Genomic DNA, 17,061 nt, shown 5'->3' with positions numbered 1-17,061 from the left:
TTGGGAAGGAATTTTCAGCTGGTGGGAGCGGGAAAGTCAATGAGAGAATCTACCACGAAGAGGGAAGTTCCCAGGGCTGGGAGAATTTTTTAGGAGACATTTTACACGGGAGGAAGAAAAGGGGATTTATAGGCATTATTTGGAAAACAGTGAGAAATTAAATAAATAAAAAAAAACAAGTTTTCACAACTAAAAGTGAAGAACAAATAATTTCTGAGACCACACTGGCTAATCATGACAAAACAAAATCACAAAGAAGAGAGAAACAAGGACAATAAAGGCACTGTTATTTTTCTCGTTTCTCTCGTCTTTGTGATTTTCTGTTTTGTCATTATTAGCCAGTGACCTCAAAAACTATTTACGACAAGCTTACGGGGATCATTTGATCAAGTCTGTTCTTAATTATTTTGCTTTGTCAAAAGAACACGCTAACCTAATTAAACAGCAAGAATTTTTACAGCATTATAGGGTAAAGAGAATTATTCCGAATTCTCTTTGTCTAGTGTTTATTTTGAGGTTTCGTTTTTATATTGTCCTTTTGACTTTTATCTGCATTTTGTATTATTCTGCACTGAGAACAGTAGAGCGTAGGTCTCAACCAAAATGTTTGCATAATTTTTTCCTCCGTTATCCGCTGGCTTTTATTGTCTTCGCTTCTCTCTTCTTTGCGATTTTTTTTTGTTTTATCAGCAAAGAGCAACATTAAAACTTAAAAAAACTGAAATAATTCCACTTATAAAGGGCACTACCCCTTCCACAGCCTTCGGTCTTTGTTTTAAAATTTGATTTTTGGTTTCAATTCCTTAAGAAAGACCGCTGGAACACAAAGGACCTTGAGTTTTAGTGAGAATCAATTTTAAAGAACTTTAAGACTTTAAAGTAAAGGACGAGAGATGAGGAAGGGGCAGCCCCCCTCATATACAGAATAATTTCTATTCATTTTGAATTTTAATGTTGCTCCTTACTTTCAGCTGAAAAACCCTGTTTTTTATTTTAATAAATTGAAGCACGGCATAAATCTGTCCGCAGCTGATGGAATAAACTAAAAAGTCAAAGCAAGGGAGTAACATCTTTAAAAACGTTTCTTTAGTAAAGCCATAAATGCAAATACCAAGTCATAAATACAAAGTCATAAATGCAAAGTCTCCTTAGAAAGGTCTTGCATAATATACGTTGCTATAGATACGGAGAGTGTTTATTCATAAATGCAAATAGAAAATAAAAATGTCATGTAAAAGTTTACCGTTTTCCTTGTTGAACTATAAAAAGCCAGTACTAGTAACAAATAATTTCTGTGAGGCAATCACTTCAACTGGAAATAAAAATGAATCTGGACTAATATGTCAAGAAACTTTGAATTCAATTTTGCAACCGCGGACGCGGATTGATGACGAAGGAGCAATATGGATGCAAGAGGTACGTTTTCTGAGTGAGAGACAAAGGTGGACTGTTATGAAAAAGTTGAGAGCCATGGCTTATTGAAAAAAAAGACAGATAGTCTGAGTGAGAGGCAAAGCACCCCTCTCTGAATCTTTATGTTTGTGTTTTCTGAGGGAAATGATGGTGTTCAGAGCAATGGCTAATTGGAAAAAAAAAAGCCAAAACAGATAGTGTGAGTGAGAGGCAAAGCACCCCTCTCTGAATCTTTATGTTTTTGTGGAATCATACTGACCATTTCTCTACAAAACAATAATAAACAAAGTAAACTTGCACTTTTTTAAGGTCAAACATTATTTTTTCACTGTTTTTACAGGACTGAAGAAAAAAGACTATTTCCACGTATACAATCAGATGCTTAGATTCCCTCTTGAGTAAAGTGTGAGAATATCAAATACATGATGCACCCTTTAAGTTTTTCCAATAGTTAGGTAGCAAATGTAGTATGCATTTAATTCAAAATTTGATTCTATAAACTGTAAAACCTTCAGAGTCATAGTTTCTAGTTTTTATCACTGAGAATAGAGTCCACCTGTTTCCAAGTCCCGCGAGTGGTCTTATGCCCTACCCCAGTATATTTTCCTTTGCAGGTATCAAGTACTCCTGGATCAAGGACAGAGGTTATAACCCTCCGTGCGAGATTGAATTACCAGCTCAAGCAAAGACAATCTAGGCCAGTCGGATTTTGCCCTATAAGAAGAGAATTTTATAGTCAATGCTTTGGTAAGTTTTGAGGGAATTTATCTTAAAAAGTCTTTAAGTTTATCTTCAAAATTTACTAACAATTGCCAAACTTTTCCAAAAATATTTTTATCGGTCATTACTATGACTAAGCATTATAGTTTATGTTATAAGTAGTAAACGTGTAAAAGCCAGCCCTTATTTGGCATTCTCCGCAAATTGTGAAGAATCATATTCTCTGGAAGTTTTCAGTCTTCACTATCCAAGTTTAAATGAATGAATAAATGAGGAATTATTTCCAATTTAAAAACAGCTATTAACAAACTGAGCCTGAATAAATCAGAAGCACCGGTGTAGAGCTGCCTAAATAAGGAGCCATGTGTCGTCGTTTTTTACCGGACGACTCAAAACTGATATGTTTGAATTAAGGTCCAGGCGGTAAGGGGCAGCTCCATATGGAAAGCATGGTCTTAGAAGCTTGGGAAGGTGTTCATATGATTAGAAAATGAAATATCTAGAGCTGGTCTTGAGTGGTCAAAAGCGATTGGAGAGCAACCAATCTCACTCCTTTGCCCTTTTTTGCTACCTGACCCAGAATAAGGGCACATGATATTTAATCAAATTTTTTCTTCAAAAAACGTAGTTTACTTTTGGGACTGACATTATCTCCACAGCCCCAGGAGTAATGGCTATAAGGATTTAAGGGACTTTAGCCCTACTCATACTTGTGGTAATTTCTGTTCGTTTATTATTTACTTGATTATTACTTTTAGTTTCAGGTCGTTTTAGGATTCATTTTATTCATCTATAGCAGTCGCTAATGGTCGGAATTTGCTGCCGATAATGGATGGAATGGAGTCAGTAAGGGCTGCCAAAATCATGCAGGGTCGGGAGGGGGGTTATTTTCCTCCTGGACACATGAAGCACCAGTCCTGGCAAAAGAAAAGATCTATGAGAAACAATACAAGGTGGGATAAAGAAGTTATCTTGCTACCAAGGCCGTATCCAGGGGGGGTTACCCGGTTTGAACTGGTTTGAACCGGTTACCCGGTTTGAAACCCCCCCCCCCCTCTGAAATTTTTGACCGAGACGAAAATTAGGTGAAATTAGTAAAACCTTAGTAAAAATTAGTAAAGTTTTTCGAAAACCGAGTCGAAAATTACTAACCCCCCCCCCCCAAACAAATATCCTGGATCCGCTCTTGCTTGCTGCTAACGGTTTTGAGGTTTCCAGTACCGCCTGCTGCTGATGGATGGCGAGTGATGGGTGCCTCTTCCCTTTGTTATGAACGACGAATGTTGCCTGCTCAAGTTGGTGGATGAGGTTTTTGGGATAGATCAAAACAATAATGGCCACCATGACACTACCAAAGAAGGCTCTTCTATGAGGGGTAATAAAAAATAAATATAGGTAAACCCTGTCTTAAAATGGCGCGCCCGAGGGAGCATCAATTGCCCCGTTGCTATCGGTGCTATACTATTTACATTTGAAGGGAGGGGTGGGGGCTGAAGGAAATGTAGCTTTGTGGCCTGAACATTGACTTTGTGGTTTTGCTCATAGCAATAGCAAAAATAATAATATATTGATAGTAATTTTTGCTTGTTTTAAGTTTGAAATATTGTTTTACTTTATTTCTGACGTCTTGGGTTTGAACATGACGCTTTGATTTTCTTTGAAAAACCTATTTTATGAATTTATTTAATAATAAAGAAAAGAAGAGTCAAGAGAAACCTGACAAAATTCAACGCAATATACACAACACACAAAAAAACAACTAACAAACCATCTAAAACAGATAGATGAATTACAATTTAAGAAAATAACATACAAACAAATCACGGTTTAAAACCAATTAAAATTAAATTTAATCCAAATTTATCTCTCTTTAATCCAAATTTAAAATTTAAATGCAAATTTGAATAAAAACCAAACTTCTAAATTTATTCTCCCTATCAATAACAACGGCAGGAGTAGTTCCATTTTTTGCTAATATTCCAGATTTGCTGGTCAAACATAGGTAATTCATAAGGCACTTGCAATCCTTATAATTAGTAGAACAGAGAAATCTTTCGTCCACTTCAGATAGAATGGAGACAACGATAGACCATGTTGTACAAAAAGAGCATTGCATATGCGCGCAAATGAACAGTTGAACAGCAATTTACTGATAACAAAGACACCGTAGCCACGATAAGCTTGTGTTGAAAAATACTGAACAGGAGCAGAAAGAGTCGATATTAGGTTTGAAGCAATTATAAATTAATTTGATGGACATTTTTTATACGGGTTTCAAGGCCGTAACCGGGGGGGTAGGGGGAACTAACCCTCCCCCCCTTCCGAAATGTTTGTCTGACTCGTAAAAACGCAACAAAAATGGATATAAACAAATTTTTCATGCGTTGTTTTGTGTAACCCCCCCCCTCCGGAAAAAAAATCCTGGGTACGGCCTTGGTTAAATCGATTTAATGTCAGCTAGTTTTATCCAGCGTTCGATTCCACGCTGGCACTTGTACAATTTAGTTCACTATGCACCATTTATTATTTAAAACATAGTTGCTATACTTATGTCTGACTTCAATTCAATTCAATTTTATTCAAGAAAAAAACATAACACAGACATCAATAATAATAAAGATTCTAGAAGATAACTTGTTAAGGACCAAAAAAAGAAAAAATTAAAGTAACACTGAAAAAGAAAATAGAAGAATAAAACATGGGTAATTAAAGCAAATTGGTTAATAATGGATAGATTAAATTATATTATCAACTTTTGTTATATTTTTATACAGCTTGCAGAAACTTCTGGCTAGTTCAGCACTGGAGAGTATTTTGTTCCATTGAATAATAGATTCGTGAATGGGTGATTGCTGGGCAGCACTAGAAACGCATTTAGGAATTTTAAAGGCTCTATTGGATGAACGGAGACAGTGGGCTTCCGAATTATTAATATTATAATAGGTTAGTAGTTGAGGCGGAAGATTATTGTGGAAAGCAGAGTAAGCAAGCGATAAGTTTAGTTTTTGTATGATTTGATCAAATGGAGCTATGCCAAAATCTGAATAAAAATCACGGGTTGGATATAGACGGGGAAGCCAAAAAGCTGCTTTAATGGTGCGGTTTGGGTGAATTTTTAGTTTTTTAGTAAAAGACTATTGTCTAATTCCCCAAACAAAACTACAATAAGAAGGTTAAGGAACAATTAAGGAATCATAGACGGTGTCTAGGATTTTAGGAGGAAAAAAATAGTTCAAACAGGTGACCACAGCTACTTTTCTCAAAATTACTGCTGGGATGTACGAAATATGATTAGAGAACGACAAACATGAGTCAATAAATACACCAAGAAACTTGGCAACCTCCACTTGAGGGAGGATGTCGGAGGAGGACCTGAGACCAAGAGCAGGTTGAATTACGTCTTTGTTGTAGGGGGTTCTGAATAATACTATTTGACTTTTTTTGCTATTAATGGACATGTTATCCGTAAGGCACCACGCCTGGACTCTGTTCAGAAGGACTTGGGCAGAGGTTATTGCCGATGCTAAATTGGTGCCAGTGATGAAGAAGTTGCTGTCATCAGCAAATAATACAGGATACACTGAAGGGCCCAGGTCCATAACAAGATCATTGATATATAGGAGAAATAAAATAGGGCCTAGAACGGAGCCTTGCGGGACACCCCTCCGAACAGATAAGTGCTGAGAGGATACTCCACCTAGGCTCACACTCTGTACCCTTCCAGATAGATAAGAATCAAACCAAGAGAGGGGAACACCACGAATACCGTAACTATTTAATTTACTTATTAAAATACTAGGCCTTAGAAAAATCCAAAAATAACCCCAATACAGTTTTTTAAGGTCGAGTTGTGAGCGTATGAACTGTGTGGCGTCAATTAGAGCATGAGAAGTTGAAAATTTCGGCCGAAAACCATATTGGTGAGGAGAAATCAAGGAAATGGAGTGCTGATTGCCAAACTGAAAGGTAGACAGACGTCTGAAGATGATTCTCTCGAGCACTTTAGATATAACTGGAAGAATTAGGACTGGAAGATAATTACCTATCTCAGTTGGATCGTCCTTTTTAAGAACTGGAATAACAATGGCTGACTTTAGTAAATCAGGGAAAACTCCGTGGGTTAAAGATAGGCTGGGAATATGCTTGATGGGCTCATACACAAAAGGAGATATGGTCTTCAGGAGCTTATTACTTAATCCAAGACAGTCAGGAGTAAAACTATTAGGGAGAGAACCGATGATTTGAAGTACCTTTAAGTCTTTAAGGCGAATAGGTATTGACTTCGATTTTCTATTTTTTGAAAGTACATCGTTAATTGTAGACCAAGTCTTTGTCAGATTTCCTTTGCAATTGTGAATTTTTGCGTAGTAATAGTTTTTATTTAGTTAACGGATCAGTGTAGTACACAAGTTTTTATAACTTTTATAATTAGAATGTTCAATATCACTACTGACAGGCTAACTTATATAATTTGTTTTTACGATATGAGGAGACAATGAGGCTATTTGACATCCAGGGGCATATAGGGATATTTTTCCGGTTAGGTTTACGAATAGGAAAAGTTGAATGGATAACCTCACTTAGCCTTTGCGCGAAACCATTTGTGGCAGAATTTACCTCTTGACAATTTAAGGCATCGGACCAGTCAGTGGTTCTTAGGCAATCAGTAAAATAGGTTATATTTGCAGAGCTGTAGTTTCTAGTAGGTGTTGGGATATTAATTCTAGAGCGTAGAGGTAGTGGTTACGAAGGTAGTGACAAGTAAATAGGAAAATGGTCTGACAGATCCTAAAATTTTATATTTGAGGACAGGTAACTTCCTAGGTAAGTGGATAAAAAAATGTTATCAATTATTGTTTAAGTTGATCTCACAGGATCGACTCTACTGGAGAAAAAAAGTGTGGGTAGAAGACCACAAGTGGTTACCAATTCAAAAAAACTGTCAGATTCAATATTTTTACCAACATTAATTAGATTGCAATTAAAGTCCCCAAGAACTATTGCCTTTTTATGGGGTAGGTTAATAAAATTAGAAAAATTATAAAACAGATTACAAAAACATGAGGTCGGTAATGGAGGAGGTTTATAAAATAAGGAGAGTATATAGGAATTTTAGCCGATAACTATGTTATTAATTATTGAATAAATACATCTGAGATTTATTTGTGTAGAGAAAATAGTTTCGCACTCTGATAGCCTGGTAAAATTTACATTAGAACAGATGTAAAGTGAGATACCCCAGAACACTTTGTCAATCTCCTGGGCATATGGATTATTTGGGAACCAGGTAGTAAAAAATCACTAGTGTCATCATTATCGGAAAGCCATGTCTCTGTTAATCCTATTACGTCAAGAGGGCAGACACCATTGAATGAAATTAGATCTTAAACTTGAGCCACTTATCCCGGATGCTTCTGATGTTGAAACAAAGAACATTAAGGGAATTATTATTTACAAGTTTTGGCTCCACATTGGTAGCAAAATCAAGAATATCAAGGTATTTACAACTAGCATGTGTTAAGGTACCAGGGGGGCTGCTTATAGGGTTGGCATGCTGATTACTTTCTATATCGGGATAATTAAAAGCAGTGTTATTAAAAAGGGATAAATTAGTTAAAAACGAAAAGTCACACATTAAATAGTCGACAGGCATTCTGATTGTGACTCAATCAGCCTATGCTGGCTTAAAAATCTGTGTGGAGTAATTCCAGGTAGCTTTGTCGGTCTTGATGTCTTTCCTTGCGCAGGATTTTCCGAAAGGGGGTTCTTCAGGGTTTTTTGGGGGGCACTTGGTATCAAGGGGAACCATGGATTAGTTTTATCTCGGATGAAATTATTCTGAAAATTTTCAACACTAGGGGAAGCATTGGGAACTGTTGGTGTCCTGGGGGCTGCTGATGGTATGGGGGCTGCTGGTTGCCTGGGGCCTGTTGATGGTTCAGGGGCTGTTGGTGGCCTGGGGCCTGTTGGGGGCCGGGGGACTATTGGTGTCCTTGGGACTTGCATTGCTCCAAAAGGGATTGGAAGTTGTTGCTCTTTTGCTATTCTTAGTATCTCTGCCCTTTGTTTATATTTGGGACAGTTTCCTTTATCTAGGGACTGGTGTTCGCCCTTACAATTAGTACATATTGGGTCAAAATGACAGTTTGACTCATTATGGTCCTTGCTTAGGCAAATCTTACAAATGTTGGAATCCTCTCTGAAGTATTTATCTGAGTGCCCAAGCTTTAGACATTTAGTACACTGCAATGGCTTTTCTTTGTAAGGCTTGAAAGATTTTTGTTGGCCAAAGAGGAACACTTTGTCAATATTAAATTGTCCTTGAAGCTCAAACAACACAGTTTTAAAGTTTGAGGTTTCAGTGGTTTCGCGACCAAGGGTATGAACACTAGAGACCAGAATGCATTCACCTTTTTCGTTCATCAATGCTTCCTTCAGGTCCGAGTTTAGAAACGATTTAGGGACATTGTAGAGCACTATCTTTGTTTGTATCGGGCTTGGGGACCACAGATGGGCTGTGACAACAACATTTTCAACACTTTTTATCTCCATTACCTTTTTCACTGATGTGGGATCGTTCAAAAGGATATCTAGGGATCCTGATCTGTTTATATTCATATTAAAGTTGCAACGAATGGTCTTGAAGAGGGAAACTCGCAAATTTGGTAGATCACGGTTGTTAAACAAGCAATTATCAGATTGGGGAACTAGTTGAATGATTACCGGGGAATCGGTTGGATTTCTTGAAGAGTTGTTCGTGGTATCGGTTTGATGTATTATTACTAAATCTGGTGGACTTTTTGTTCGCTGTCTTCTACGCTTAGCCGAGTTAACTATCTTAAAGCCTTCTTCATCTTTTTCAGTATCCGTTGTTGAGGGGGATGGACATTGGGTGGTATCCATGTTTAGGGTATAAATACTCTTCAGAGAGGTCGCTGGTACATACGCAGTTGTAGGGGAGGGTTCTAGCGAGGGCTTTTGAAGATGGTTGAAATGGAGACTTACTCATATCCCTATCAGGAGGTTGTTTTGGAGGCTCCTTTTTTCCAAACATTTGGGCTATTCAAAATCACAAAATCGAACACTAATTCGAATTTGGTTCTCTATAAATTCAAAATAATTAACAGTAACGAGAAAAGTACCAGTAATCTGGTTTAGTGTTTACTTTTCAGTTGCCAAGAAATTTAAATATTCACTATTTTAACAAAGTTGAATAGGATAGTGGGTCACCTTAAGTCAAAGTATCCACAAGTCTTATCAAAAACATGAATTATTCACGTTTTGTTCACAGGTTAGGTTGCGAAATTGCTGGTATCCAGATTATATATAATTCACAAGAGAAGTCTTATCAAAAACGTGAATTAATCACGTTTTTGTTCACAGGTTAGGTTGCGGAATTGAAGGTATCCAGATTATAAATAATTCACAGGAGAAGTGTCTCCTCCGAACTCACAATCAAGACTCACAATCAAGACTGGCTAGTTTTAGCCTGCGTTCGATTCCATGCTGGCACTTGTACAATTTAGTTCACTATGCCCCATTTATTATTTAAAACATAGTTGCTATACTTATGTCTGACTTGTATCTTTAATTTCTATTTGTGTCTTTTTGCTTTGTTTTCAATGGAGATGAGTCAATAACCAAAACAAGCTTTGACTCTACACATTCACATTTTACTTTATTATGTAGTATTTATTGTTCAATCAATTCCCTGCTACTTTATTTGACTTGCATCTTCAGCTACAACATCTTCATTTTAAACGCTTATATTTAATTCGATCTGTTTAGACGACCCAATCTTTAAAGATCGATCACATACCCGTTGAAGGCCATGACATTCATTATATATGAATAATGCTTTGGCAAATAATGGTTGAAATAAAAGTATTTACAGTTTCAGCATGAAGTATTACAAGCAAGATTGGTAAGCATCTGGCTTACCAATGACCACAAGCCATTGATAAGCTATACTACAAGCCAGATTGGCAAGAAAGATATGTGAAAAAATTTACTTGTTTGCACTAAAACATTAAAAAAGACTCGAAAGAGTAATAAAGATATTAACATAAAAAAAAATGGTAGTTACGTGTTATAGCGACCATACTTTGCTCTTGATCTGTAATGAAGCTGGTCTTCTTTGTCCACACGGAGATAATCAGCTTAGCCTGAGCGAGAGAAACTATTTCGCAAGAATATTTTAATTAAATATTTAATATACAGAGGTGGTTAGGTTATGTTAGGTTAAGTATTTAAAATAATGCGCTCTGGACGGAATGCTTTCGATAATTCTCTACTGTAGTTTCCATAATTTTGTTACTAAAGTATTATACTTTCATCATATTTTTGCATATTTCATTAGGATTAAAATACATTCAGTTCTTTAGCGTGGTCGCTATAATACGTAAGTACCAAAAGTTTGAAAATAGATGTCTCCAAATGCAGCAATAGGTTAAAGCTAATTTTTTTACCTGCCATCTGAAAACCAAAAATTTTGTTAATATAAAAAAAAGCACACGGCGATCATCACAGAGGCAATGAGGGCTTTCCATGCTCTCATTTTTGGTCTTAAAAGATTTACTTTTCCGGAAAGCAGCCATAAAACATATAAATCTTTACTGTTTATTACATTTGGATATAAAGGCATTTTTACAAAGTTGTTTTTTGAATTGTTTGTTTCTCTTCTTCCTTGTAGATGAGCTAATACGACAAACAAGCGTAAACTGTACAGAGTCTGGACTTTTATTGGCGGAAGTACGTGATGAAATAATTACAAGCATGAACGCTATAATCCAGCTTTACGAAAGCGCTGTGACCTACACATTATCGAAAGATTTAAAGGTATGTAAGGATTATAAAGCTGGAGATACATTTAGAGCTTTTATTAGTTTTTCATCAGGTCCCTTCAAAGACCTTATATTATGAAAATCTTTAATTGAGACTGAAACTACTTTGAAAAGCCGAAAATAGTTTTGCTTTGATGTGGATGGAATATGTTAAATATGAATACCACCAAGTCTTGAAACCCATGTAGTAAACCAAATGGGTCCAGGCTTGCGCAAAGCCTCCACTCAATTGGAGGTTTTGGAGACTCCTTGCTACTCGCTTCTAGGCCAGATTGCTTTGTGCGGACTTGAGAAGATGTTATTTGTCATTGGTCTGAATTGGTTGGACCTGTTACTTTTCTTGAGACCATAACAATTTCAATGATTCAAACAATGTAAAAATTACGAAATGAAACCTTACAACGTTGAAAGAAAACTGACGTATTTACATTTTAATTGATGAATCCAGACAGTTTATCTTCTTCTTTTTTGTTGGGGGGGGGGGGTAATGTACGCAGCAGTGCTGGCCTCACGCAGCTTGTTGCTACACTGACTTGTTAGTAATCGCAATAGTAATTTGATTAAAATTTGCATATCTTTAGCAGTTTTTTTGGGAGTTTTGAAAACAAAAAAAGGGAGAATAAAGGAGCTGTGAAAAGACAGCTTTTGGTAAAATTGTCGCGGGTCTAAAAGATGCAGTCTGACGGGAAAATAGCAAGACATTGTCTTGGTATCTTATAAGAATGACGCAAAGCAGGGTTTTAAAAGTTTTGAGGGTTTTTGTCCTAACTGACACAGGAAAGGCTGTGCTGGAACAAGCCACGATCTGAGAGCGAAACTGCCCAACAGCTCGAAAGCTCATTCCGAGATAAATACGATTAAATGTTTTGAGCCCTACTTTTCAAGCCCTCAAAGTCCAGTCAATAAAATTGTATCAGATCAGGTTTTTCATAGATTATAAATAATATTGAAAACAAATATTTGGGATAGGATAGCTTCACTCGTAAGATAATTTGGCTCTCAAGAAAAATGCTGACGTTTTAATTAGAACAAAACTGAATTTGCTATATCTACAAAATAGAAGGTCGTACATAGTCCTACGCAGACCATAAAAAAAAAAAAAAAAAAAAAAAAGATAATTTCACTCTCAAACGTTCTGAGATCACACTGGCTTTATTCGACGTACGAGAGAAAAAAAGGAAAATGAAATGATAAAGCAGATATTTTGGCATGGCTGTATATTTAGCATGGTTATATATTTATTAGGAACCGTCCTGATTTCTTTTTATATTTTACAAAAAAAAATGCATATATCTTTTTTCCTTCCCGTGTTTTTTAACACCAAGGACGGCGTAGCGGAAAACTGTCAAATATCTGCTTTGTCTTTTTTTTTTTTTTTTTGCTTCTTGTCGCAAATCTCACTTTCAGGTCATTTATTTATGAAATGGGAAGGTAATACTATGTCCTCCCCAACTTTTCCTTCTATGCAGGTAAGAATATTAACACAGTCGTCTATGTTACATTTGAAATTTTTTTCAATGGGGTTAGCTGTCTGCCTGCACCACCCATTATAAAGGATTAGTCAAAATACTCCATAAAATAAAGTGAGAATAGAAGAAGGGGACATTTCCTAACCCTACCCTCTTTTTGTTTATATTTATATGGAATATCACAGACAGGTAAGAAATTTAGGCCTAAAAAGCCATCCCTTTCCGGCAGAAAAATCCAGTGATTCTCTTCCCAATAGTCTATGTTATTGGATTTGTTTCGAAAACGCAAGATTTTTTTGAGGGGAGAAGGGACAGCAGTAGAAAAATTTGGGAGGGGGAGGTAGATTAATTATAAAGTAAAATTTATTTAATTATAAAGCAAAATTTCTGCTGAAATTATCCCCTTCGGCAAAAATTTTACCGAATTCCAAAAAAGGACGGGGGTGCAGTGCCCCCCCCCCTCAGGACGACCCTGCCGACAACTGAGCAGGGATACCTAAAATGTTTTGTGGGTAAAAAGGGGTACAGTGTCTAAATAAATTTGTTTGAGAACCACTGGTGTAGATAGTCACTTCAAACATCCAGAAATCGTTTCTTTAAACCTAACGAACGTCTAAGAAGTAATCGTTTACGCAACAATAAGCTTACAATATAGTCCATGCAACCACGGTCGCCAGCTTTTCTTGGATTATACATAGCAGCCCAAGAGGTTGAACCAAAACCCAAATTAACATGATGGGAATAATTTTATTGTTTCCTTCTAAATAAATGTAATTCATACCTAAGGTTGTACCCCATTGGGCCAATTATTATAAATTGCATAATCAGACTCAATTACAAATACTCTAATTGGAAAAAACTGGCTCCTCCTGCCAGCAGTGAATGCAATCTTTCAGCACCTAGATTTATAATTAAACAAATTTAGCAAAATTATTATTTCAGTTTCAGAAAGATGAGGAAGGCGTAAAGAATAATATTGATGATTTAAAAAACAAAATTCAAGGACTAGAAGCTGATTTGAAGTCTCTTCGCACTCAGTTTGAACGAGAGAAGGGAGAAATGGAAGAAAAGTTTGAACTGAAAGAAGAAGAGCTGTTATCCCGAATCGAATCACTAGATAATACGAACCAAACAATTAAGGTAAAGTTCTATTCATTTTTCAAAATTTTTTTAATATAGAAAATTGTCTGGCTGAAGGCAAAAAAAACATACCAATGGTTTAAAGTCATTCTTTGTTTTCAACTGAAGTTTCAGTGGGCATAAGGGCTGTACACACAGATTTATACTCCTAAACTATGGCACCTGCGGGAAGGGTTCCAGTGGGAAGGATAGAGCTAAACGAACGTCCTGGAGGGGAGGCGGAGGTTTGGCAAAGAACTATTAGCTAGAAAAGGGCTATATTCTTAAACATTAGAAAATCATGACACTTTTCATGTTTTGGTATTCCAATGGGAGGAGGGGGACGCGCGATAAAACCTCAGATCGGCCTCCTATACTTTTAAAAATTCTAAAAACCTCGATCTATTGATTATTTTTTCTAACAACAAACTAGCCTCTAACATTTTGAACCTAACCTGTTTGTCCTTCGTGGAAAAGTTCACTTTATTCATAAACCAATGGCAGGGTGTATGAGCTCTACGAAGCGTAGCGGAGGTATGTGAAGACATCCAAATATCAAGAAAATCAAGACATATCCAAATATTCAAAGATAGAACTTATTATACTGGCTCTCCAGAATCAAAGACATTCCATGCAAAAACTAGGTTTCAGTTACTTCCCTTTGAAGTTACTAGGTTGCAAAGCAAATGATGACAAATATTGCCTTTCCCAGAAGAATAAATAAAAAAGGAGCGACACAGAAATTTTGCGGCGTTATCCCTTGCTTCATTTCAAACAGCTTTGGAGCCTTTATTCTATTAAATAAAAAATAGATCAAGTGAAAGTAAGGAACAACATTCAAGCTTAGAATGAACAGGAATGCTATCGTTACCACTCCGCAATACCTCTTTCTTCAAGCCAATTTTTTTTTAGTACTTTTAAAGAAGCTTCGTATTGTTCAAATTAAACGACCCTTTTGTTTCAAGAGTCGTTTTAAAGAATTTGGATCGAAAGTCAAGCTTTAGCATAAAGAACGATATATTGAGCAAGAAGCAATCCCCCTCATATTCGTAATAATTTCTGTTCGTTTAAGTTTTTATGTTGCTCCTTACTTTTAGTCAAAAAACTTGTTTTTTATTTAATTTCTGCTCGTCTTTTAAATAATACCAGGAAATCTAGGTCCTCCTCCATAGGAAATTCCCTCCCCTCATGAAAAATTTCACGACGAAAAGTTCCTCCCACGTAAAATCCCCCCCCCCGCCCAAAAAGTTTCCCCAGACTATTCAATTCTCGCAAAAAAAAATCCCCCGGAAAATTTCTTGCAGACAATTCCGCTTGAAAAATTCTTCTTAGCACACAATTGAAAAAGATTAATTTTTTATTGTTTTTCAAATACTACTGGAGTTTCACCCCTCTGTGGAAATTTTTTCGAGAAAGCCCCCCCCCCTTAGAAAAAAAACTTCACTCCCCACGGAAAATCCCCCCATCAGGAATGGTTAGTTTAACCAATTTACATGCTTAGCCAGAAAAATGGTTAGTAGAAATTTCCTTTTCAAACCTCACATAAAGGATGTTTTCTTTTATCTTACTACAACGTTGGTATTTCAAAACTTAGCAATTTGCATTTTTTGGCGTTATAAATATTTTATTTCTTATTAAATTATTTCTGCTTAATTAGATAACTAGCCTACCACAAAACAAAAATTACGCAAAAAAGAAAAAGAAAAAAAATTTGGGAAAAGCAATGAAATATTAAAGGTTCCGTTCCTAAAATCTTAAGATAGAGTTTATACTTCTAAAACAAACAACTAAGAATTTAGACTTTCACATGATACTCTGGCCAAGTCCATACTTTATATTTTGAGATCTGAGCATCAGAGCATTTAAATGACTCTTAACTTTACGCAGCATTATAGATGCTCTTTAGAATAGTATTTGATGGAAAAAGACCTTTGGCAGAAGATATGTTTTGTCCCCGAATACTAAATAATTCAAATAGTAGCCAAATGAGCTAAATCTATGGTAGATAGCAATTAAAACAATTCTGGACAATTTCCCCCAACAAAAGATTCTATTTTAAGCTTCTTTTTAAACTGTTTCTGGTTTTCATATGTTTCATGAAATTGGTCAATATAGTCTGTGAAGATTTCAAATATTACATTCAACAGCTTTTAAATATATGAATATTTTAAAATACTCATCTCCTAAGAAAATTGGAAATAAAATACACCCCGGATAAACCTGGCTTTGATACATTCTTAAACAATTGCATCTTTGTCGTACATGACAATTAATCTATGCACTTTTTCTTATCCAGGTCAAATATTAGAATTAAAATTTGTACCGGAAGGGCTTGCAAGAATAGTTCATGAGCATAAATAGATGTTAAGAAACATGTAATAGTAATCCCTGACATTTTGGAGGCTGCCAGGGATTTTTCTTGTGGGAGAAGGGAGGGAACTTTTCACTCGTTTTGAGAATTTTACTAGGGAGACGTTGAATTTCTTGAGGGAAATAACCCACCTTTGCTCCCGCTTTAGCTACGCATATGAAAGTTATTCTTTGGCACAAGCTATAGCTCATTCTTGTCATTCATTTTCGGAAGAGTCCAAGAGTAAATTTAGATACTGACAATCGTGTCTAATATTAAATTTAAAAAAGTAGTACCTCAAAAAGACACAAGTCCCATCGTGTCTCCGGAATTTTTGAGAAACTATTAATTACCCGGAAACAGGATATACAAAAAAAAGCCAAAATTCGTTAGTAATTGAACGATATCTGCCAAATTTACCAAATTTCTGATTACCACATCCATTTTTTCGTTCTTGGTTTTTCTTTAAGCAACTCTTTTAGAATTAATAAATAACAAATTTAGAGGCAATAGAGCGCTGTATATATCTTTAATGCCGTCTTTACTAAAGCTGCTTGGTCTTCTTTGGTCTTCCATTCTGCCAGCAAATAGTAAAACGGATAATCATCTCTCTCTCTCTTAAGAAAACCTGGAATATTTACGCACCATATCTACCAGTATATGAGTAAGCGTTAAAGCACTTTTAAACCCCAGTCCAAGAGCTCTTTTTTTCTTTTTTAGGCAACACTGCAGAGCGTCTTGACACCATCATCAAAATAAGAAGAACTTTAATTTACAAAATATGGTCGTAAACCAGCTCTTAGGAAAAGTCTCGGGAGATTCGATACCGTTAGCCAAAATATAGAAGAAGAAGAGTGTTGTTGATTAAACAAAATCCTCTTTAAAATAAAGGCTTTGGATTCAGGAATGATCTTAATTCTAGATCAGTCAAGATTAGACAGTTCATAAAGTCTCACTGATAAATTGTATGCCAGATCTGGGCACCTCGAAATTTAATTTACACTATTGTATGAAAATAGTAAGATTTCTATTCAATAAAAGTCAGAAAGGTGTGAGTAGTAGTTGAACTAAAGTCAACTCTTCATACACGAATTAAACTCACTCACATTGTACTATGTCTACCAAGATACAATAAAACTAGCTGAGT

At 35.9% G+C, this 17,061-nt stretch overlaps 1 protein-coding gene across 1 annotated transcript; it reads left to right on the top strand.

Moving 5' to 3' along the window:
- Positions 1 to 1,224: 1,224 nt before the first annotated feature.
- On the top strand, positions 1,225 to 16,857 carry LOC148939001 (33 kDa inner dynein arm light chain, axonemal-like). Its single transcript, XM_089107386.1, has 5 exons — positions 1,225 to 1,416; positions 2,028 to 2,160; positions 10,826 to 10,971; positions 13,388 to 13,585; positions 16,635 to 16,857. Exons 1-5 carry the CDS (start codon positions 1,225 to 1,227, stop codon positions 16,671 to 16,673), a joined length of 708 nt encoding a protein of 235 aa, XP_088963512.1. The 3' UTR covers positions 16,674 to 16,857.
- Positions 16,858 to 17,061: the final 204 nt, after the last annotated feature.

The sequence above is a fragment of the Artemia sp. Qi Xiang Cuo genome, unplaced genomic scaffold, assembly GCF_049724085.1.
Source record: "Artemia sp. Qi Xiang Cuo unplaced genomic scaffold, ASM4972408v1 HiC_scaffold_23, whole genome shotgun sequence".
NCBI classification, from domain to species: Eukaryota; Metazoa; Arthropoda; class Branchiopoda; order Anostraca; family Artemiidae; genus Artemia; species Artemia sp. Qi Xiang Cuo.
Note: the sequence above shows the minus strand (reverse complement) of the source record. Positions and strands in the feature narration are given on the sequence as shown.

Excerpts from the sequence above, each read along its gene's own strand:
- LOC148939001 (XM_089107386.1), top strand. The coding sequence starts at position 1,225 with ATGTCATGTAAAAGTTTACCGTTTTCCTTGTTGAACTATAAAAAGCCA. Across the intron at positions 1,417-2,027 it reads GAGCAATATGGATGCAAGAG|GTATCAAGTACTCCTGGATC; the intron begins GTACGTTTTCTG and ends TTTCCTTTGCAG. Across the intron at positions 13,586-16,634 it reads ATACGAACCAAACAATTAAG|GCAACACTGCAGAGCGTCTT; the intron begins GTAAAGTTCTAT and ends TTTCTTTTTTAG.